We start from the raw sequence: 17,553 nt of genomic DNA, 5'->3' as shown, positions 1-17,553 counted from the left end.
GATCTTCTCATATGCTTGTTGGCTATCTGTATGTCTTCTTTGGAGAGATGTCTGTTTAAGTCTTTTGCCCACTTTTGTGTGTGTGTGTGTATGTGTGTGTGTGTGTGTGTGTGTGTGTGTTTTGATATTAAGGTGTATGAGCTGTTTGTATATTTTGGAAATTAGTCCCTTGTCAGTCACGTCATTTGCAAATATTTTCTCCCATTCTGTATGTTGTCTTTTCATTTTGTTGATGGTATCCTTAGCTGTGCAAAAGCTTTTAGGTTTAATTAGATCCTGTTTGTTTATTTTTGCTAGTATTTCCATTACTCCAGGAGCTGGTTCAAAAAATATATTGCTGTGATTTATGTCCGAGTGTGTTCTATCTATGTTTCTCTTTAGGAGTTTTGTAGTACCTGGTTTTATATTTAAATTTTTAATCCATTTTGAATTTATTTTTTTATATGGTGTTAGAAAATGTTAAATTCCAGTCTTTTATAGGTAGCTGTCCAGTTTTCCCAGCACCACTTATTGAAGAGGCTGTCTTTTCTCCATTGCCCATTTTTGCCTCCTTTGTCATAGATTAATTGACCATAAGGGGATGGCTTTATTTCTGGACTTTCTATCCTGTTCCATTGATCTATGTGTCTTATTTTGTGCCAGTACCGTACTGATTTGATGACTGTAGTTTTGTAGTATAGTCTGAAGTCAGGGAGCATGACTCCCCCAGCTCTATTCTTCTTTTTCAAGGTTGTTTTGGCTATTCGGGGTCTTTTGTGTTTCCATACAAATTTTAACATTTTTTGTTCTAGCTCTGTGAAAAATGTGATTGATGATTTGATAGGGATTACATTGAATCTGTATATTGCCTTGGGTAGTACGGCCATTTTAACAATACTGATTTTTCCAATGCAAGAACACTGTATCTTTCCATTTGTTTATATCATCTTCAATTTCTTTCATCAGTATCTTCTAGTTTTTAGAGTATAGGTCTTCTGCCTCCTTGGGTAGGTTTATTCCTAGGTTTTTTATTCTTTTTGCTGCGATGGTATTGTTTCCTTAGTTTATTTTTCTCCTATTTCATTGTTAGAGTATAGAAATGCAACTGATTTCTGTTTATTAATTTTGTATCCTGCAACTTTACCAAATTCATTATGAGTTCTAGTAGTTTTCTGACTGCTTCTTTAGGGTTTTCTTTATATAGTATGTCATCTGCAAACTGTGACAGTGTTAGTTCTTTCCAATTTGGATTCCGTTTCTTTCTTTTTCTTCTCTGATTGCTATAGCTAGGACTTCCAAAACTATGTTGAATAAAAGTGGTGAGAGTGGGCATCCTTGTCTTGTCCCTGATCTTAGAGTAAATGCTTTCAGCTTTTCCCTGTTAAGTATGATCTTAGTTGTGGGTTTGTCACATATGGTCTTTATTATATTTAGGTGTGTTCTCATAAATGAAGACTTTTTATCATAAATGGATGTTGAATTTTATCAAAAGCTTTTCCTGCATCTATTGAGATGATCATATGGTTTTTTTATTCTTCAGCTTGTTAATGTGGTGTATCATATTGATTGATTAGTGGATAATGAAAAATCCCTATATCTTTGGGATAAATCCCACTTGATCATGGTGTATGATCCTTTTAATGCATTGTTGGAGTCGATTTGCTAGTATTTTGTTGAGGATTTTTGCATCTATATTCATAAGTGATATTGGCCTATAATTTTTTGTGTGTGATATCTTTGTCTGGTTTTAGTATCAGGGTGATGATGGCCTCATGGAATGAGTTTGGAAGAGTTCCTTCCTATGCAATTTTTTGAAATAGTTTCAAAAGGGTAGGTGTTAGCTCTTCTCTAAATGCTTTGTAGAATTCACCTATGAAGCCATCTGGTCCTGGACTTTTGTTGGGAGTTTTAAAATTACTGATTCAATTCCTGATACTGGTCTATTCATATTGTCTATTTCTTCCTTTGGTCTCAGCAAATTGTACCTTTCTAAAAAATTGTCCATTTCTTCTACATTGTCCTTTTTATTGGCATATAGTTGCTCATAGTAGCCTCTTATGATCCCTTGTATTTCTGTGGTGTCAGTTGTAACTTCTTTTTCATTTCTGATTTTATTAAGTTGAGCCCTCTCTCTTTTTTTCTTGATGAGTCTGACTAAATGTTTATCAATTTTGTTTATCTCCAAAGAACCAGCTTTTAGTTTCATTGATCTTTTCTATTTTTTTTAGTCTTTATTTCATTTATTTCTGCTCTAATCTTTATGATTTCTTTTCTTCTACTAAATTTGGGTTTTGTTCTTTCTTTAGCTGCTTTAGGTATAAGGTTAGTTGTTTACTTAAGATTTTTTGTTTCCTGAGGTAGGCATGCATTGCCGTAAACTTCCCTTTGAGAACTGCTTTTGCTGCATCCTAGAGGTTTTGGATCATTGTGTTTCCATTTTCATTTGTCTTGAAGTATGTTTTGTTTGTTTGTTTTGTTTTACAAAGGAACAAATTGTATTTTCTTCTTTTTTTAATTGAAGTACAGTCAATTACAATGTATCAGTCTCTGGTGTACAGCAAAATGTCCCAGTCATGCATATACATATATACATATATATAGTCATTTTCATTTTTTTCCACTAAAGTTTATTACAAGGTATTGAATACAGTTCCCTGTGCTTTACAAAAGAAACTTCAAAAAAATTATTTTTATATATAGTGGCTAACATTTGTAAATCTCAAACTCCTGAATTTATCCCCACCCACCCACCCCCTTTCCCCAGTAACCAAAAAAATGATTACTAAGTCTGCAAGTCTGTTTTTGTTTTGTAGATGAGTTTACAGTGTCTTTTTTTTTTTTTAGATTTCACGTATGAGTGATATCATGTAGTATTTTTCTTTCTCTTTCTGGCTTACTTCACTTAGAATGATGATCTCTAGGTCCATCCACGTTGCTGCAAATGGCATTATTTCATTCTTTTTTATGACAGAGTAGTATTCCATTGAATAAATATACCACAACTTGTTTATCCAGTCATCTGTCCATGGACATTTAGGTTGGTTCCATGTCTTGGCTATTGTAAATAGTGCTGCTATGAACATTGGGGTGCATGTATCTTTCTGCATTAGAGTTCCTTCTGGATATATACCCAGAAGTGGGATTGCTGGATCATATGGTAAGTCTATTTTTAGCTTTTTGAGGAATCTCCATACTGTTTTCCATAATGGCTGCACCAAGCTATATTCCCAGCAGTGTAGGAGGGTTCCCTTTTCTCTAAACCCTCTCCAGCATTTATAGTTTGTGGACTCAAAGTATTTTTTAATTTCCTCTTTGATTTCTTCAGTGATTCATTGGTTGTTTGGTAGAACATTGTTTAGCTTCCACATATTTGCAGTTTCTGCAGTTTTTTTTTCCTGTAGTTGAATTCTAACCTTATAGCACTGTGGTTGAAAAAGATGCTTGGTACAATTTCAATTTTCTTAAATTTACTGAGGCTAGCTTTGTGGGCCAGCATGTGGTCAGTTCTGGAGAATGTTCCACATGCACTTGAGAAGAATGTGTATTCTGTTGCTTTTTGGTGGAATGCTCTGTAGATATCAATTAAGTCCATCTGGTCTCAGGTGTTATTTAGGGGCTGTATTTCCTTACTGCTTTTCTGTCTATATGATCTGTCCATTGATGTAAGTAGGGTGTTAAGGTCCTCCAATATTATTGCGTTATTGTCAGTTTCTCCTTTTATGTCTGTTAACAATTCCCTTATATATTGAGGTGCTCCTGTGTTGGTGTGTATATATATGTACAATTGTTGTAGTCTCTTGAATTGACTTCCTAAGCATTATGTGGTGTTCTTGTCTCTTGTAACAGTCTTTATTTGAAAATCTATTTTGTCTGATACAAGTATTGCTACTCCAGCTTTCTTTTGGTTTCCGTTTGCATGGAATCTTTTTCCACCCCCTTACTTTCAGCCTCCATGTGTCTCTCTAGCTCTGAAGTGGGTCTCTAGTAGACAGCATATATATGGGTCTTGTTTTTGTATCCATTCAGCCAATCTGTGTCTTTTGGTTGGAGTGTTTGATCGTTTATATTTAAGGTAATTATTGAAACACATGTTCCTATTGCCATTTAAAAAATTGTTTTAGGTTTGTTTTTGTAGGTCTTTTTTTTTTTTTTTTTTTTCTGTTTCTTCTTTTTGTTTTCTTTTCTTACGGTTTGATGACTAGAGAAGTTCCTTTAACATTTGTTGTAAAGCTGATTTGGTGGTGCTGAATTCTTTTAGCTTTTGTTTATCTGTGCAACTTCTGATTTCTCCATCAAATCTGAATGAGAGTCTTGCTGAATAGAGTATTCTTGGTTGTAGGCTTTTCCCTTTCATCACTTTAAATATATCTTGCTACTCTCTTCTGGCCTGTAGACTTTCTGCTGAAAAATCAGCTGATAACCTTATGGGAGCTCCCTTGTATGTTATTGTTGCTTTTCTTTTGCTGATTTTAATATTTTTTCCTTATCCTTAATTTTTGTCAATTTGATTAGTACATGGCTTGGTGTATTCTTCTTTGGGTTGATCCTGTGTGGAACTCTTTGTGCTTCCTGGACTTCGATGACTGTTTCCTTTCCCAAGTTGAGGAGGTTTTCAGTGATTATCTCTTCAAAATTTTTCTCAGGTCCTTTCTCTCTCTTCTCTTTTCTGGGACCCCTGTAATGTGAATATTACTGTGCTTCATGTTGTCCCAGAGTTCTCCTAAACTGTCTTCATTTCTTTTCATTCTTTTTTCTGTTCTGCAGTAGTGATTTCCACTAACCTGTCTTCTATTCACTGATCTGTTCTTCTGCTTCATTTAGTCTATTCTTGGTTCCTTTAAGTGTTACTCATTTCAGTAATTTTATTCTTTAACAGAGTTAAGAATATATTCTTCAACTCTTTGCTAAAAACTTCACTCTGTGCATCGATACTCCTCTTGAGTTCTCTGAACATCTTTGCCATAATTACGCTAAGCTCTTTTTCAGATAAATGGCCTATCTCCTCATCACTTATTTCTTCTTCTGGGATTTTATCATGTGCCTTGGCTTGGAAGATATTCCTCTGCCGCCTCATATACTCTATCTTTCTATTTGTATTTTTAGGTAGGTTAGTTACATTTCTCATCCTTGGAGAAATGGCCCTCTGTCGGCAACATCCTGTGTGTCCCAGCAGTACATTCCTCTCTTGTCACCCAGGGCCAAGGTCCAGCCGGTCCCAGTGTAGAGTCTGGACTGTGTTTGTGGTCTCCTTCTACAGGCTTTGGGATTGTTACTTCCTTATTTCTGGTATCTGCCCCCTGGTGGATGAGGCTGGACTAGAGGCTTATGTGGATTTCCTGGCAGGAGTTGGTGCCTGCCTACTGCTGGGTCAGGCTTGGTCCTGGACCTCTGGTGGGTAGGGCCGTGTCTAGAGGCAGCTGTGGGCTCAGGAAGTCTGCTGATGTGTGGGTCAGCATTCTCATCCAGTATTGTTTTTTGACCTGAGGTTTCCCAGCCCTCAAGCCTACAGGCTATTAGATGGAGCTAGGTCTTGGTGCTGATGATCCAGTCAAGATGTCAGCCTCCAGGAAAGCTGATGTAGATGAACACTCTCGGAATGTCTGCCACCACCTTTTATGTCCCCTAGGTGAGCTGCGCCAGCCCCTGCCATCCCAGGAGACCTTCCAAAACCAGCAGGCAGGTCTGGCCTAGGTTCCTATGAAGTCACTGCCTCTGCCCTTGGACCTGGTGCATGTGAGATTGTGTGTGCACTTTCCAAGAGAATGAAGTCTTTGCTTCCCCTAGTCCTGTGGGGCTCCTGGAGTTAAGCCCCACTGGCCTTCAAAACCAGATGTCCTGGAGTCTCCTCCCCTCAATGCTGGAGCCCTGGGCTGAGGAGCCTGATGTGGGGCTCAGAGCTCTTACTCCTGTGGGAGGGCCTCTGTGACTTATTCTTTCGCTTGTGGGTCGCCCAGCTGGGGGAATGGGGCCAGACTATATTGCAGGCACACCCCTCCTACCATCCCGCTGTGGTTCCCTATCTTTATGTTTCCAGTTGAAGAGAATCTTTTTTGCTAGGTTCCGGTCTTTTTTTCCTCTGATGGTGGTTTAGCAGTCAGTTGTGGTTTGTAGTTGCGAGGAGAGGCGAGCTCTTGGTCCTACCACTCCGCCATCCTGACTGGAAATCACCCGTCCTACTCCATTTTAAAGTGAAAGTTTTATCACTGTAATAGACTCACCTCCAGGACAAACAGCAGACACATCTCCCTGGGCAAAAAGGTGAAATGAGCTTATTCATATTATATTTTTAATGTCCATATGGCTTCTTATATTTTAATAACTAGTTTTGTGCATTTTGTTTGTTACATTGTTATGAAGGCTAAAAGTAAACACACTTTGAAACATTTTAGCTGCACATATTTAGACGTAAAATAAAAAAGTCAGAGAAAAAGCTATTATGTATAGTTAGAGACATAGAATGAGTGGGTCTGTATTACTAATTTAACTCAAAAATTATGATTTCTAATAAGATTGCTTTTTAAATTAAGATTCCTAAGTGGTTTACCTAAGATACATCTTTAGAGATAAAGCAACTAAACCAGACTATATCTACATATAAAAATATAAGTCAAAATATGAGCTCTCAAGTATAAAAATCTTTTAAATGAGGCATACTGGATTATGGCAGGCTAGCCATCATAAAACACCTGGACAAAATGAGTACGAGAACGGGTCTGCAAAGCAAAATATCCCTTGGCAAAGGAGAAGGGCCCATGGTTGCGGGAAAAGAGGATACAGAAGAAAGATCCTGTTGCCAGTTAGTGTATTATTCAAACAGCTTTGCAAACAAATTTTAATCCTTTCCATTTGTCTGTTTCTCACCTCATTCCACCAGTCTTACTTCTTTGCCATAGGTTTGTCTTTGGAATACATATTACTGGGGAGAACATTCCCAATTTTACAGTATACATGTACTAAAGATTACCATTTAAAACACATGCATTTGCTTATGCCCAATCTTCCTGAACTGGGTAGATTAAAGCAACATCAACATGATTTTATCTTCAGGGCATTTCATTGCCAAAACAAGCTCTGTTATATGTAATGAAAATTTTTAGTTAAGACTACAGCCAAGTGACAAGAGATATAAGGTGCAACTAACAATGGCATAGGAGAGTTCAATTCAGCCAGGAAACAGCGACTTGAAAGATAAGTAATTCTGTAGACTCAACGTGGGGGAGGATGGTCTCTTCAAAAATGATTTGCTACTTGAACTAACAACCCTGGCAGCTATTTTCATTATTTAAAAGACTGTGTTTCTCTTTTCAGCTTCATGGTGGATCCTGAACAACTAAGATGTTCCTAAACGTTTTCTTTATGGTTCCAAGTGAAAAACAAGTGTTCGTATATGAAGTGTGAATTAGAAAATTCCCTGTACTTAATTTGCTCTATACTTTTGTTTGAATATATTTACCCTTAGATGTGCACTCTTCTTAAATTACTTTTGTAACTTTATCTTTCATGTGAATTTTAGCTCATCTTTCAAAGTTCACAATTATTGTCAATATTTGCTGATATGTTGTTACATTGTAACCTAAAATCTTTTAGTCACAAAATCCTCATGTGTGAAAAAGGCTACACATAAAGGAAAAAAACTGTTACGATAAAGAAAAATATTTAAAGTGAGAACTTTTAGTGTATTATCTCATAGGATAGCTTTTGTAGTTCTGTCATAAACTATAAAGGTTAAATCCGTGTTTTGTGATTTTTAAGTATCTGCTATTCTGCAAGTGAAATCTTCTCTTCATTAGTAATACCTACTCCATTTCCAGCTCATGACCCTGTGACTACTCACTTTGTTACTTAAAAAGCTAATACGTGATCCAGTATGACTGGTGTCCCTACACGCAGAGACAGCAGGGATGCATGTGCACAGAGAAGAGGCCACATGAGGACACAGCAGGAAGGTGGCCAACAGCGAGTCAAGGACAAAGGCCTCAAGGGAAGCCAGCTCTGCTGGCACTCTGGGACTTTTGGCCTCTAGAACTGTGAGCTTAAGGTGTTTAAGCTTAAGAAGAAAGTTAACACATGAGGATGAAACAACCTTAATTACAACCAGTATCATCTCTAGCCATCTGTCAAGTTATAAACTGGTTTTCACAAGGAAACAGTTCTGTCACGGGGTACCACTTACTAATGTAACGCCATTACATCATTTATTAGCATAATTCCATGTATGTAAGTTAAACCATTCAAGAAAAGAGGAGAGTTTTACTTTGAGAAAATATGGTTCAAAGTTTTTGGCACATGATCCAGAGCTATGTGACTCAGAGGTCTAACTTTTCTTATGAAAAATCGACATTTGCAGTAGATAATGATTTCAAAATATTTTTAAAACAAAATTTTAACCTAAGTGAACAAGAAAGAAATATAAAACAAGTACAAAACTTTAGGGAAATAACAAAACATGCAGTGGACAGAAAACATCTATTTTCTAGTTTCAATAGAACAACTAAAAGTAGGTACCTATATACTCTGCTGTACAAGCTCATAAATTAAATCTTTTAATAAACTCTCTTCTATTCTGATAAATGCTAATGAAAACGCAGTGCATACAGAAATTTGTTACCATATTATTCTCTAGTCCAAATTCCTTTGAAATCACAGGTCTTCCAGGAAAAAATATAAGGTGATTTTTTTTTTTTTTTACTGTTGGAAAACTCAGAAAGAAAGTTTGAACTAACATTTTATTTTTTAAATATAAAAGTTGACCTAAAATATTTTATCAAACTAATCTATGGAATTTTAACTTTTACCAATACCTTTGTATACCATCAGTCCTCAGTCTGAATAAAGAATTTTAATAGCTTCTACTAGACATAGGTAGTAAATTCTGACATATACAGACACACACATCTGTGTGTGTGTGTGTGTGTCTGTGTGTGTGTGTGTGTCTGGTCATTTCTAAAGATGACAAACACTATGAAACAACACCTGGCTCAACTCTTTTAATTTACATATACAAGGCAAAGAACAACATTAATAGAGATGCACAATGATTATTCAAACAAGCTATACATATGTACAAAGGCAAACAGACAATAAAACAGTGTTTGCAGTCTCACTCTGATTACATACAGTAAGAAAGGATCAGAAGACTTTGAAACCTCGGGGAATTTTGACATACAAACTCTTCTTGAAAACGCTGGTTATAAATGGTTTCAAAAATACAAATTATAGCCAATCAATACATTGTTCAGGCCAGCCCATTTCAGTATCAGATTCAGAAAGTGTATCAGGTCTTTAGGATACTTGGTAGTTTCCAAAATAGAATGGTAGCATGACTTTAAAAAGGTTCTGCCCTCAGTAACAGTGCTAAGTGGAAGGGCTCTTTAATTGAAACTGGAATGGGTTCTATCACATTTTTTAACTATAGTCAAAAGACACTGAGAATAGGCAAATAATAAAGCAAACCAATGTAATTATATGGTAATTCTGACCGAAGCTCTTTTATTACTTCATTAATTGAGATGACCCCAGTTCCTACATAAATTACACATGTGTTTTTGTGTATGTGTGTGAGAGTGTACGTGTACATTCATACACATGTAAATACTGGAACCTATAATAAAAAGGGAAAGAGTAGAGCAAAAACAAAAGGGAAAAACTGGGCTCTAGGTATAAACTCAGATTAAAGTAACCAATAAATTAATGAAGGTTTTTTTTCCCACTACTTAAAAAGCAATCCTTTTTTCTGGGGAACAAAGCAATGAGAGGGGTATACTAAAGACCAAGATGGCAAACCTGCCATGGACTAAAGTGTGAACCTGGGTAACAAGCCCCAAGACCAGCGAAGAAAAAGTTACTGGTTTTAGGAGTTCAGAATTCAGTTTAAGATAAGCTTTCTGCCAAATGATGTCCCTGAATGCCTTGCCAACAGACCCGGGAATCTGAGAGAATCTGGGAGAATCGAACTAGGAGAGTTTACACTTATCTCTGTAGCAATTTTTTTTGACACTGTGCTGGAAGACTTTTTTTTTTTTTTTAAACAAGAGTAACATCCAGAGTGATGAACTGCAGATTTTTGTATAAAATTTCTAGGAGCTAAAAGTTTAAACCCCCAAATTCTTCATCCATACATGTTCTTCTTATCAGAAATTATAGAATTGAAATTTAATGCACCTCAATTATTTGCAAATGCCTAAATTTTTCCTCTTTAGAAATAAAAGAATCTTAGACACTGTTGTTAACTTTCACAAACCTAGAGACCAGTCATATCTTTGAGAAGAAGTACCAATTAAAGTATTCTCCCTCCTTCCTCCTTCACTGAACCACCTGAATCATTCTAAGCCACTAGAGAGATTATAAAGATCCTTTCAAGTGCTGGTATGAAATCAGTGGGAAACAGAACAAAAGCAACTTCAAAAGCAACAAGAAATTACGTATCATATATACATAGTAGCAAATACTTTATATTTGAGAATCTTTATACCTTACATTTCCATTCCATTATTACAAGTGATGAAAAACAAAAAATTGCAAGTAGCTTGCAAATTACATAGTCTTCCCATTTCACTAACCAAATTCCTCCTTTCCAGTGTTACTTCCCAATTTATGCAGGAAACTGCCTGCAAAGCTGAAACTGATTAGAAAATTCTTTATAGTTTAAAATATCTTTCTCATTTTAGGAGAAACTAAATACTCAACCATCAAAAGTAAATTGAATTGTTGCAGTCCATGACAGTTATTGTTACTAGATCCACTTCATTTGCTGGTGTCCAAAATAGAAAACGAATAATTCTTTATCTTCAAATACATTTGTTTTTAAAATGCTACTTAAAACTTAGGTTGTTTTCCTGTAATAAAGAAGAAAAACTTAATTTATCAGTTAGCTTGAATGAATGCAGCTTTTACTAATTAGTTTATCAAACCAAATACTGTGACCCTACTAAGTGTTTACAGATCTAAATGCATGTTACTACAAAAACTATTAAGGTAGCTGGAATTTGTCAAATAAAGCAGTTCTGTGTTTAGTAAAACATATGCAGTTCATTTTAAAATAGATTGTGTTCCAAACCTGTTCTGTTTTTGTGGTACCTAGTTTTTAAAAAATATTATGTATAAAACAAAAGTAAACTCAATTCTGATGTATAAAGTTTGTTCAAAATAATGTGTATGTCAAACTTTTACTGATAAAATAAATGTGCTTAGAAGTGGAAAGCCTCTAGATGAGAAAGTGACTATATTTGATACGACACCGAAGTTTAGATTTATCCTTGCAGACCAATGATTATATGCCCCTCAGGTCTCTGAATAGGTAGAAAAATTCAAATACCATCAGGACACTCTTCCTCATTAAATATTCCTTGTGTGCAAGGTATTAAAAAGAAAACTTTTAAGTTTATGTTTTGATTTTTAAAAGAATTGTCTGGAGGTCCACAAGGTAAGAAACGTTGAAATGCACTTTGAATAAATTAAAATACAAAAAAAAAAAAAAAAAAAAGCTATGGATTCCAAAAGGTTAGAAATCCCCCAAGTGGAGAACACAGGAGGGATCCGGTATCTCACATGTGAGGCATTCTCAGCATACCTATAGTCTGGGCTCACCTCAACACTATGCTGCGGGCACGCCTTGCTTAACTGTGCTTTGTTGATTGATACTGTGTTTTCTATAAACTGAAGAATTGTGGCAACTTTGTGTCGAGCAAGCCTATCGACACCAGTTTTACAACAGCATCTGCTCACTTTGCATCTCTAAGTTGTATTTTGGTAATTCTCCCAGTATTTAAAATTTTTTCATTATTATTATTATATTTGTTATGTTGATCTGTGATCAGTTATCTTTGATGTTACTACGGCAAAAAGATTACAACTTGCTGAAGGCTCAGATGTTGGTTAGCATTTTTTAACTAACTTTTTCATTAAGTTGTGTACATTTTTAAAGACATAATGCTACTGCACAACTAACAGCAGTATAGTGTAAACAGAACTTCTATATGCACTGGGAAAATTTATGTGACTCCCTTTATTGCAATGTTTGCTTTATTGTGGTAGTCTGGAACCAAACCTACAGTATCTCAGAGATATGCCTGTATACCTTTTATATGTTTTTACCTATATAAAATAGTGTTTATGAAAACTAAATAAAAGAAAGTCAAATTCCAGGCAAAATGGAACCAAAGGTCATAAAAGATGGAAATCAACACTTACTGAGTACATAATGAGAGAGAAATACCATACTAAAAGTACTTTCATACGCTTCATTTAATCCTAACAACTAAAGATCATCACCTTTATCTGCAATTGCAAAACTGAAGTTCAAGAAGGTTAAGTGACTTCCTAAGTGTGAACCATATACCAGTGGAGCTAAAACTTGAACCGAAGCCTAATGCCAAGACCCATGTCCTTCCTAATCAATATCCTAAAAGCTAAATGTACGTATTTATTATGCATATTTATTCTGATAGAATTTGATAAGGTGACACAGAAATTATAAAGGACTAAGAAACAGCAAAGACTGTTGAAAAATAGTAAAGTTGTTTTATTGTATAAAAAGACTAACTCAACGATAAGGTGACACAAATTATAAAGGACTAAGAAACAGCAAAGACATGTTGAAAAATAGTAAATGTTTTATTGTATAAAAAGACTAACTCAACAGAACAGAGCCCAGAAACAGACCACAAATAAATATATTGCCACAAAGGTAGAAGAGGACTATTCTTTCAATAAACATTTCTAGGATGACTGGACGTTCATGCAGGAAGAAATAAAACCTGACCCCAATCAATTTTACTGTATGTAAATTATAAAAGTTAATTGAAAAACAAAACAATAGAACTTTTAGAAGATAACGTGGGTTTTCTTTCCATGACCTTTCAAATAGAAAAATACTTCCAAAATATTATGGTTCCATTTTATTTCTTGACCAGAGTGGTAATTACAGTAATTGGTTATATTATACATTTAGATTTAGGTACTTTTCTGAATTATATTTCACAATGAGAAAGGTTAAGATTTTTAAAAGACAAATATTTTAGATTTAAAACACTATGAAAATCTTTAAAAGATACTTAGAATTAAAACAATACAAAATTAGAAAACTACTTACTGGTTTTTGAAGTACAATGGGATGATCAGGCAGAAAGTCTGGTTTTTTTCTGCAGATGGAAACATTTGAGAGCTTCAACAGGAAATCTCTGCTGTATTTGATTCTCTCTGTGGATATTAAACATCAAATGTAATGCTACAAAATGCAGAACTCTCCCGAAATGCCTTTTGGCTCATTTCTTCATTTCTTCCTGGATGTCCCTTAACTATTCGGTATTTTATAAAGTGGTAAATAGTTTATGTAAAAGAGAAGGGGGAAAAAGCTCTGACAAGCATCTACTGCCTCCAATTTTCTTTTTACATGGAAACAAAGCCAACTAACCAAGAAAAAAGTGAAAGAAAGAGAACCATTTCAGAAAACTGGTAATACATGGCTTCTTTTACCTGGTTATTATCTAGTAGAGCAATCTTGTATTATATTAACAGCTGTTAACACCTATTGAGCAATTCACATCCTGCCAAAATGGAACCCTATATCTAGTCTTTATATTAACTTACCAAAAAATTAATACAATCAAAATAATTCAATTCATGAAACATTTACTATACACCAACTGTGTATCAGGGACTACAGAATCAGCAAAATTTTTCCATGAAGGGTCAGAGAGTAAATATTTGAAGAATTGTAGGACATGTAGTCTCTGTCACAACTACTCAACTCTGTCTTGTAGCAGAAAAGCAGGCACAGATAATAACCAAATAAAGTATGTGGCTGTCTTCCAATAAAATTTAATTTCCAAAACAGGCATTTGATCTGAGGGCCACAAATCCTAGGTTAAACACTGCAGTTAAAGGCCATAAGTTGACACAATGAATAAAAAAAAGAAGATCCTGTTACATGCTGCCAGCAAGAGATATACATTAAATATAAAGACAGGTTGAAAGTATATGAACATAAAAAGATATACCACTCAAAGACTAAGAATAAGAAGCCTGGAGTGGCTATCTTAACATTAGATAAAGAGATAACAATTATCAATGTGTTGTCCCTAGGGAAAGAGTTTCAAAATACATGAAGCAAAAATTGACAGAAACAAAGGAGTCAATACACAATTCCACAAAAATACCAGGTATTGTAAAAACCCTCCCTCAGCAATTGGTGTAAGTGGACCAAAAAAAAAAAAAAAACAAAAACAGAAAACACACAGATCTTAGTGATACTATAAATCACCTTGATTTAACTGACATTTTAAAAACTACATCTATGGCAAAATACAAATTATATTCAAGTAGATATGGTACAGTAACCAAGACAGACCATACGTTGGCCATAAAACAAGTCTCAATAAGTTTAAAAGGTCTGAACAAAGAGGACTCAAATAAAACAATAAATGAAAGAGGAGACATTACAACTGAAACTACAGAGATACAGAGGATAAGAGAGTATTATGAACAGTTATATGCAACAAACTTGACAACCTATAAGAAACTGATAAGTTTCTAGAAACATACAACCTACTAAGACTGAAACATGAAGAAACAGAAAATATGAACAGACTGATCTCTAGTAAGGAAACTAAATCAGTAATCAAAAATCTCCCAATAAACAAAAGTTCAGGACCAGATGGATTCACTGGTAAATTCTACCAAACATTCAAAGAAAAATTAATACCAATCCTCAACTCTTCCAAAAAATATAAGAGGCGGGAACACTCCCAAATTCATTTTTTGAAGCCAGCATCACCCTGATAACAAAACCAGAAAAGGGTACCAGAAGAAAATAAAATTACAGGCCAGTATCTTTGATGAACATAGATGCAAAAATCCTCAACAAAAATAACAGCAAGCCAAGTTCAACAATACATTAAAAGGATCATACAGAATGATTAAATAGGATTTAATCCAGGGATACAAGGATGATTCAATGTCCACAGATCAATCAGTGTGATATACTACATCACAAAATGAAGGACAAAAATCTTATGATATCTCAATAGATACAGAAAAATCATTTGACAAAATTCAGTATCCATTTATGATAAAAATTCTCAAAAAATGGGTATAAAAGGAATATTCTTCAACATAATAAAGGCCATACATGACAAGCCCACAGCTAATATCATACTCACTAGTGAAAAGCTGAAAGTTTTTCTTCTTAGAGGAGGAACAAGACAACAATGGCCACTCTCACCACTTTTATTCAACATAGTATTGGAAGTCCTAGCCAGAGCAATTAGGCAAGAAAAAGCTAAAAGTATCCAAATTGGAAAGGAAGAGGTAAAACTGTCACTATTTGTAGGCAACACAGAAAACACTAAAGATTCTACCAAAAACTGTTAGACTAATAAATGAATCCAGTAAAGTTGTAGGATACAAAGTCAATATATAAAAATCTACTGTATTTTTAGACACTAATAAACTATCAGAAAAATAAAATAAGGAAACAATCCCAATTACAGTTGTATCAAAGAACAAAAAAGCCTAGGAATAAATTTAATCAAGGAAAGAAAGATCTGTATGCTCTAAGACATTAATTAAAGAAAATGAAGACAAAATAAATGGAAAAATATTCTGTGCTCATGGATTAGAAGAATATTGTTAAAATGTCCACACTACCCAAAGTAATCTACAGATTCAATGCAATCCTTATCAAAATTCCAATGGCATTTTTCACAGAAATAGAACAAAGAATTTAAAAATTTTTATGGAATCATGAAAGACCCCAAATAACCAAAACAAACTTGAGAAAGAGCAAGAAAGCTGAAAGCAACACATTCTCTGATTTCAAACTATATTATAAAGCTATAGTAATCAAAACTGTATGGTTTTGGCCTAAAAACAGACATATAACTAAATGGAACAGAAAAGGGAACCCAGAAATAAACCCACAAATATACAGTCAATTAATATGCAACAAAGGAGCCAAAACTATACAATAGGAAAAGGACAGTCTTTTCAATAAATGGTACTGGGAAAACTGAACAGCCACGTGCAGAAGAATGAAACTGGATCCCCTACTTTACACTATACACAAAAATTAACTCAAAATGGATTAAAGACCTGAATGTAAGACCTGAAACCATAAAACTCCTGGAAGAAAACATAGGCAGTAAGCTCCATGACATCACTCTTGGCAATGATTTTTTGGATTTGATGCCAAAAGCAAAGGCAACAAAAAGGAAAAATAAATGAATGTGACTACATCAAACTAAGTCTTCTACACAGTAAAGAAAATCATCAACAAAATGAAAAGACAGCTTACTGAATAGGAGAAAATATTTGCAAATCATATATCTGATAAGGGGCTATTATCCAAAATATATAAAGAACTCACACAATAGCAAATAAAAAAAAAACCTGATTAAAAAATGGGCAGATGGGGGAGGGTATAGCTCAAGTGGTAGAGCACATGCCTAGCATGTATGAGGTCCTGGGATCAATTCCCGGTACCTCCTCTAAGAATAGATCAATCAATTAACCTAATTACCCCCCCAAAACCTAAGTAAACAAATGTCACTGTTCAAAACAAAAAGTTTAAAAAAAAAAAATGGGCAGAAGATTTGCATAGACATTTTTGTAAAGAAGACATACAGATGGCCAACATATACAACATATACAAGATGCTCAACATCACTAATATCAGAAGATGTAAATCAAAATCACAATGAGATATTACCCGTTAGAAAGGTGTTATCAAAAAAGACAAAGAATAACAAGTGTTGGCAAGGATGTTGAATAAAGGGAACACTTGTGCAGTATTGGCGGAATGTAAATTTGTGCAACAATTATGGATAACAGTATGGAGATTCTTTAAAATTAAAATTAGAACTACCACATTTTCTGAAGAAAATAAAAACATAATTTGAAAGCATATAGGCACCACCATGTTGATTGCAGCATATTTATAATAGCCAAGATATGGAAACAATCTAAGTACCCAATGATGGATGAATGGATAAAGCAAATGTTGTGTACACACACACACACACACACACACACACACACACACACACACACACAGAGGAATATTACTCAGCCATAAAAAAAAGGGAAATCTTGCCATTTGCAACACATGGATAGAACTTGAGGGCATTATGCTAAGTCAGACAGAGAAACACAAATACTGTATGACCTCACTTATACATAGAATCTTAAAACAAAAAACCATGAACTTATACAGATTGGTGGTTGCCAGCAGTGGGAGTAGGGAGTGGGTAAAGTGGGTGAAGGAGGTAAAAAGGTACACATTTCCAGTTATAAAATAAGTCCTACGGATGTAATGTACATCATGGTGACTATAGTTAATAGTACTGTATTGCATATTTGAAAGTCACTAAGAGAGTAAATCTTAAAAGTCCTCATCACAAAAGAAAAAAATTAACTATGTATGGTAACAGATGTTAACTAGATTTATTGAGGTGATCATTTCCCAAAATATACAAGTATCAAATCATTATGTCATAACCCTGAAACTAATGTAATGTATACATCAACTTTACCTCAACAACAAAAATGCTAAATAGTAAAAATAAAATAAATTAAAGA

At 34.6% G+C, this 17,553-nt stretch overlaps 2 protein-coding genes across 4 annotated transcripts in view; one reads left to right on the top strand and one right to left on the bottom strand.

Annotated features, from left to right (window-relative positions):
* NECAB1 (N-terminal EF-hand calcium binding protein 1) overlaps positions 1-8,834 on the top strand; it is a 234,802-nt gene extending 225,968 nt beyond the window's left edge. For all 3 annotated transcript variants that reach the window (XM_032467632.1, XM_032467631.1, XM_032467633.1), the window contains one exon: positions 7,288-8,834. In XM_032467632.1, coding sequence (XP_032323523.1) covers positions 7,288-7,313 — 26 coding nt within the window. In that variant the 3' untranslated portion in view covers positions 7,314-8,834. The remainder of the gene's footprint in view (positions 1-7,287) is intronic.
* A 117-nt stretch (positions 8,835-8,951) lies between these two features.
* C25H8orf88 (chromosome 25 C8orf88 homolog) overlaps positions 8,952-17,553 on the bottom strand; it is a 32,165-nt gene continuing 23,563 nt past the window's right edge. Inside the window, exons 5-6 of the mRNA XM_032467634.1 lie at positions 13,070-13,176; positions 8,952-10,814 (exon numbers count right to left, since the gene is read on the bottom strand). Coding sequence (XP_032323525.1) covers positions 10,791-10,814; positions 13,070-13,176 — 131 coding nt within the window. The 3' untranslated portion in view covers positions 8,952-10,790. The remainder of the gene's footprint in view (positions 10,815-13,069; positions 13,177-17,553) is intronic.

Source organism: Camelus ferus, chromosome 25 (assembly GCF_009834535.1).
Source record: "Camelus ferus isolate YT-003-E chromosome 25, BCGSAC_Cfer_1.0, whole genome shotgun sequence".
NCBI classification, from domain to species: Eukaryota; Metazoa; Chordata; class Mammalia; order Artiodactyla; family Camelidae; genus Camelus; species Camelus ferus.
The sequence above is the reverse complement of the archived record's forward strand: the minus strand, read 5'-3'. Positions and strand labels throughout refer to the sequence as shown.